The sequence below is a fragment of the Lytechinus pictus genome, chromosome 2 (genome assembly GCF_037042905.1).
Source record: "Lytechinus pictus isolate F3 Inbred chromosome 2, Lp3.0, whole genome shotgun sequence".
NCBI classification, from domain to species: Eukaryota; Metazoa; Echinodermata; class Echinoidea; order Temnopleuroida; family Toxopneustidae; genus Lytechinus; species Lytechinus pictus.
This window is the reverse complement of record NC_087246.1, coordinates 36,284,467-36,291,533: the sequence shown is the minus strand read 5'-3', so window position 1 is coordinate 36,291,533 and position 7,067 is coordinate 36,284,467. Positions and strand designations below refer to the sequence as shown.

The following is a 7,067-nucleotide window of genomic DNA, read 5'->3' as shown; positions in this document are numbered from 1 at the left end:
CAATGAATTGCCATTCTTCAAATGACAATAACCTATGTCTATTTGTGCTATGTCGCATGGTGGATTGGAGAGAAATTACATGTTGGTCAGGTTCATCTATTTATGCTAGATTATTCAATCATAAAATGAGATCTAAATAACCGTCTAACATGTCTAAAGAAGCATATGTCCGCATGGGTATTAGAATAGACCTTGTAGGTCCACGTCAGTGAAACATTAAAATGATTGAGAAATACACTTACATTTCAGGTTTTATTGCTAACAAGACTTAACTCTACCCTTTTCTCAAAACTTGTAGGTGTATACCCGCTGAGGCCAAGACTTGGAAGTTGCCCATACGTTCTTCTCGAATCTCAATATATATGACAGCATCAACTAAAAACTGCACCTATATACCGCAGGAGTTAGATCATGACCTAGAAACGATGTCACCAGCTCTCGAAAGAAAATAATTTTACGGTGGTATCTGAAGTATTCCTCGATGAAGTTTATGATTCTCTCCTTCAAAAAGAGGATTTTGATTATTTCGTTCTTTAATCAATGAAATGACTCATATAAACACCGCGTTATAAAACGATACCAAATCTTGATTCCTAAAAAGGAGTGAAAGTAAAGTTTAAAAAAAACATCAAGTGCATCGGAAAACTGTTATTGACGCCATTCAGAACTGCATGTGTTAAGAATTTTGAGCAGTGTTTTGATGACATAATAATATTGTTTAACGGAAAGATGGAGAATAATTATACAGAGGAAGTGAGTACGGATATGATAAACCTCGTCACGATGACAGGTATACCGATGTCGACAATGAATTCGACCATGACACCGGAAGGTGGGGGTCAAGGATGGGGCGTGGGCAGGATCGAAAACAACATCGCAGTGCGCACCGTCTACGGAATCATCGCGATGACTGGAATCCTAGGAAACTTCCTCGTCTGCTTCGCGCTCTTCAGGAACACAACACTGCGCACGCGCACCAGTTACTTTATCATCCATCTCGCCTTCACTGACCTTTTGACCTCTACCTGGACCATTCCATTTCACTTGTTTCCCGATCCTCCGGGAGTGGCTGACAACACGAATGGCGAGATTGTTTGTAGGCTATACATCTCTAAATTCCCGCTGTGGTGCACCATTTTCGCCTCCGTTTACAGCCTCGTGAACGTCACCCTCGAGCGATACTTCGCGGTCGTTCACCCAGTCAAGTACAAGATCTTTTTCTCCAGGAAGTGGAGCGCTTTGATGATGGCTGCGACGTGGGTCATCGGTTTTCTCTCCAACATCTACTTCTTCTGGTTGTACGATGCTAAAGAAGGGTCTTGTGACTTCGTTGGTTATCCATCGGTGGCGGCTCAACGCATCGTGGGCGTCTATACCTTTGCCGTTGTGTATGTCATACCAATTGTGGCTACCTTGTTCTGCCATCATAAAATGATCGCATCACTCAAGAAACAGCTGGAAATTCTGAGACAAGAAAGACGAGAGAAAAGAGCAACAGGTATCGTATGCAGCAATATATTTGGTTTGAAATTTTAGGCTAATACTTACCCCCCCAAAAAAAAAAAAAGTTTTACCCCAAAGCTCTTATAAACTATATATCAATTTGTTGGCTATTCTAATTGGATTCATTATTATTCGTGACTAGATCTGACCAATAATGAAAAAAAAAATCATAATGAACCAAAGAAATGTTATGTTTCTATATAGCGTATTGCATAATAATGCATGCAATGCATCGTATTAACATTTAAGGAAGGTCTTTGCGATCGTGCATGTTCTAATAACGTCGAACATAACATTCTAAAACTTGAAACTTATAAATCACAGATGTTATGAACGTGTATGTCTTAAAGACACTACTTTTTCATATTTTTTGTTTCTTTCTTATCATCATTGATAGGACAAAAGCCAAAGAAGGATGCTAACGCTTGGCAACTCAAAGCTGCACACGAGATCCAGAAGACACTCTTGGTCGTCATCATCACCTACATGATCTGCTGGGCTCCCAATCAATTCATCTTCTTCGCCTTCAATATGGGTGCTCCTGTGGACTTTACCCAACCGTACTATCACGTTTCAGTTGTCTTTGCGCTCTTCAATTCCTGCCTCAATCCATTCATCTACGTCTACAAAAATAAATATTTCAGGAGAGGGTTGTTGGAGTCGTTAGGTTGTCCCGAAGGAATGCTAACCTTCCTAAACAGGATTGGACCAGCCAGTACCGGCACAGCAGAAGGGGACACGCCTACCAATACCCTGGAAAACACCGCTGGTGCTGGTGTAAGTGGTAGAGCCTCAGGACACAGTACCAATGACTCCTTGGTTTGAACCGAACCGAATGACAATAATTTTGAGTATGACCGGTCGACGGGCGTGTGCCAATTAGGCGCGGCGCTTTCTATTCTCTTAAATGAGAAGATGAACATAATCTTGTTCATGATCTTGATGTTGATGGTAGGCACAAGGGAAAATGCATTTAAGTTTCGTTATGGCAAAAACCCCGACTTGCCGAATCAAATGCTCATTCAGTGAACGAAGTCATGCTACCGCACTCCTCCTTAATGATTTTTTAATGACATTATATTCTGACAAAATACCGTTGATCATGCTGATTCTGCGGTGTAATATTGATGTTGTTGATACGATATTGTTGCCTTCGTGGATGCTCGATTCATTCCTTTATTTTTAGATCCGTTGCCTAAAGAAGATCTATGTCCTGTTTTTTAACTAAGTATTTTTTAACTAATCCATTTTGTTTTCTTCATTTTTGTATACGCACAATGAACGTGACCAGTGGCGTACCTAGGATTTTCCACAGGGGGGGGGGGGCAAATTCGTCCGCCAAAAATTTGACAAGCAAAGAAAAAAAAAAGGGCTTCAACCACATTTCGTACCCGAAAAATATTTGACAGGCAAAAAAAACAAAAAAAGGGGCTTCAACCACATTTCGTACCATAAAAAAAATTGACAAGCAAAAAAAAAGGGGGGGGCTTCAACCACATTTCGTACCAGAAAAATATTTGACAAGCGAAAAAAAAAGGCTTCAACCACAAATATAGGATTTCGTACCAGAAAAAAATTTGACAAGCCCCAAAAAAAGGGGGCTTCAACCACATTTCGTACCAGAAAAAAATTTGACAAGCGAAAAAAAAAAAAAAAAGGCTTTAACCACAAATATAGGATTTCGTACCAGAAAAAAATTTGACAAGCAAAAAAAAAAACAAAGGGTCTTCAAGACTCGTCAGGGGGGCAGGGATATGTCCCTTGCATGGGTTGTGACTCGTCAGGGGGGCAGTCTGCCCCCCCCCCCCCCCCCGTAGGTACGCTAGTGAACGTGACGTTTGAAATTAATTATGATTTGAAAATAAGTTACTATGATGTCACACTTTTATGTAGAAATATATTGGCCCAATAACAAAATTTACCACAGATATCCGATTAGCCTGATCTTATTGGTGACATTCATTGTTAATTTCTGTTATCTGAAAGATTAACCCAAATATGACAATTCATTTTTAGCTTGGGGATTTGAGCATCGCCACTTTTATGGTAACGTATCAGCAGGTATTTGCCGTTTTTAATTTTTACTCATTAATTTTGGGGCGTCGTGGTCTATAATAATAATTATGATAATAGCGGTATAATTACCCAGGGTAGCCACTACTGTTCCGAAAACTGTTCTCCCAGCGGGCCCTGCTATTATTACCCCGGCTTTAGCTGGGCTGCCTATAGGCGCTCAAGCATTCAAGGAATTAATCCTGCCGGGTACCCTGACCTCACCTGGGTCGAGTGCAGCACAGTGTGGGTAAATTTCTTGCTGAAGGAAAACACGCAATGGCTAGGATTGAACATCTGTGTGAAAGGCAACAGTCAGAACCACTAGACCATGACGCGGTCTAGTGGTTACGACTCTCGTCTTTCAATCAGAGGGACCTTGGTTCGATACCCAGCCATGGCATGTTTTCCTTTAGCAAGAAATTTACCCACATTGTGATGCACTCAACCCAGGTGAGGTGAATGGGTACCCGGCAGGATTAATTCCTTGAATGCACCAAGCGCCTTTAGCAGCTAGATCTACAAAGCCGGGGTAATATAGCGCGCCATTGAATAGTCAAATGATATAGATAATCGGCGCCTCAAAATGCAATATATTATTATTACAGAAAAAATATATGAATAAAGGCCACCGCACACCTTACGACTGTTCGCGATCCGATTTTGAAACAAATCGCATTTTGCTCATTTTCTGAAAATGTGAATGGATCATTTTATTTGAGATTAAAATTAATAGAAATAATACTAATATAACCATTTTGAAAGAATGCAAGCCTTTAATTTGGAGTAAAGGCCAAATTAGTTTCAAATCGTAGCCAATCGTACGAATGCTATGACGTCATTACGACTAGATATTTAATTCGCTTTTATTCTAAGTAGGATGATAGCATAGTCACAGATTTGAACATAGGTATTCGTATGATGATTTAGAACATTACACAGTAAGATATTCCAAGTCTCAATATTAGCATCAAATTCTACTACATTTTATTCTGAAATCGGGTCGCAGACCAATCGTATAAGGTATGCAGTCGCCTTAAGAATTTCTTTAAAAAGTTGTTACCGAGATATAAATTAAAGTACCAATGGAAGAAGCGCAATTGTTAGGAAGGCATGTCACTGAAGTATGTTCATAAATGTCACTTTGAACTTGAATAATCTGAATGTCAGTTTCGATATTCCACATCTCGAAAGTTATTGTCGGCTTAAATTTCGAACACCTCTATGAACATGATGAACCTTATACAGTATTTAAATCGGCTTTTTAGAAGGGATGTCCCGAGATATCCCTGCTTACAGTAACTGCAAAATAGTTAACTGGATATCCATTTATCAATGTTGTTATCTGACGGAAATATTTTTTTTAATCACGTGGGGCGGAAGAATGACAAAAATTCAGATAAGTACGTGCGTCTCAGCAAACCTCGAAAACAAATTGAAGAAGAAAAAAACATTGTCTATCGTGGTCTTAGATTGCTTGACTGTGTTTATGAAGGACGTTCTTGAAAGTATGGTTCTACCAACATACACTGTTAAAAAAACCTGATTTTACAGAAAAAAACAGAAGACTTTGCAGAAAGCAATAACAGAATCATTCTGTAAATTGAAAAAACAGGAATTTTTCTGCAATTTAACAGAACAGGTCTGTTTAAAAAGGGGAAAAGGCTGTTTTATTTAAGGAAATTTGTAAGGTTCCATACACCAAATACCAATTTCCTGTAAGATTACGCAATCTGGTAAGATTACAGGTGTTCTCGAGACTCTGCTGCAGGAACTTCTTTTATTTTAAGGATAAATTTTCTAACAGTGTAGTCTCATGATGTACGAACATTTCTGTAATTAAACAGTGGTATTTTTGGTAAAATTTACAGCTGTTTACCGGTACGTTTCTTCAGATGTATAGAAAGATTATATAAAGTTTAAAACTCATTTTTTTTCTATGTAATTAAGATAAATGCAAAGACATACACCCATATTTTCATTGCTATTTTTTCTCTTATTTTCGTTCTGTTCTTTTTCTTCATAGTTTTCATCTTCGTTTATCCTTCTTTTTCTTATTCCTTCCACTCTAAAAAACTGAGTCGAATTTTACCCAATATTGGGTAGAAAGGGAACATTGCATGTTTGCTGGGTATTTTATTTTACCCCATATTGGGCAAAATGCATGTTTAAGGGTAAATTCCAACGCAACATTGCGTAAAATTTACAAAATATTTGGTATCTTTTTACCCAACCAACATGCATGTTCCCATTTTACCCAATATTGGGTAAACCTTTTTTAGAGTGTATCTTTCATTTTATTTTTACTTTTGCAATTCAAAATTATTGGTATAGTCGCTTGGTGGCAGTTGTTCCATAGCCTCATGATCAGCCTCGGCATGTATCGCTATGCACTGTTAATTAAACCATCGGTATGTCCCCCACCCCCGGGTGATATAATACTTTTTCTGTGTGATGAATATTGCAAAGATGTTCACTCATGTAGGTCACTGTTCTACAAAATTAATTGAGAACATTTTTTGTGCAATGCCATGTGTACAGTATCTCAACTTTATGTTATATGTATTTTGAATGTTTCTTGTACTGTTAAATAACATAACCTTACATGAAGGGCCGTCAGGGATTTTTCTTAATCAGTCAGCTGTTATGTACCTTCGTCGGAAAAAAATCGATTGTATTTTGATATTATTAACATCTACAAGAGAAAATGTTTTCCTCATTAATGAAAGGGAGTGCGGTCCAACATCTGTTTTGGAACAATATGAAGGACTTTATAATTAATTTGGGGCTAAATTGTTGTCAATAAATGCTATTACTGATTTCAAGATGCACACTGTTATTGGTTGAATAAAATATTTTTATTTTAAAACCAAGATCGAATGTTTTATCGTTTTCTTTTTTTTTCAGTCAATAAAGAGTAGAATCACAAGACAATAACAATCAAAAACTAATTCTTACTAGTCGGATATGTAGTAACAGTGGTGTCGGGTGCCTGATCAATAGCTAAAAGTATGAGGGTTCCACTTTGAACTCTAAAAATAAAATCATGGCCGAGCTTTTAATATTGATTTTACCTTTTTTCTCTGGTTAAATTCAATTATAATGGAGGGATATCCTTTCAAAAATCTTCAAGTTTCTTACAGAAGGCCTATATGGTTGCATGATAATGTAGGGCATGTTTTCTGTAAAGACAAAATTTGTAATGTAAACCTAATCAATTTTAGTCACCATATTTTGTTAATGGATCAATGATAGTAGATGCAGGGAAGTTGGGGTCGCCCTGCTAGACCACACGACCAATCGGGTCGTGTGGTCCAGTGGTTAGAGCATTGGACTCATGATCGCAAGGTTGTGAGTTCGAATCCCCACTCTGCCATTGTGAAATGTAATATTGTCACAAATCGCCAGGGCCGTAGTCGATGCCGCCCTCAATGCCATATTTTGCCGGCCTTGGCCTCGGCCCATTAGCCCAAGTCACGTGAACAAAGTCTATGGGAGGTTTTCTCCAGCAG

General features: G+C 38.3%; 1 protein-coding gene across 1 annotated transcript; it reads left to right on the top strand.

Moving 5' to 3' along the window:
* The first annotated feature begins 297 nt into the window (after positions 1-297).
* Positions 298-3,292, top strand: LOC129272173 (melatonin receptor type 1B-B-like). The gene is made up of 2 exons (XM_054909405.2): positions 298-1,498; positions 1,901-3,292. Exons 1-2 carry the CDS (start codon positions 730-732, stop codon positions 2,326-2,328), a joined length of 1,197 nt encoding a protein of 398 aa, XP_054765380.2. The 5' UTR covers positions 298-729; the 3' UTR covers positions 2,329-3,292.
* Positions 3,293-7,067: the final 3,775 nt, after the last annotated feature.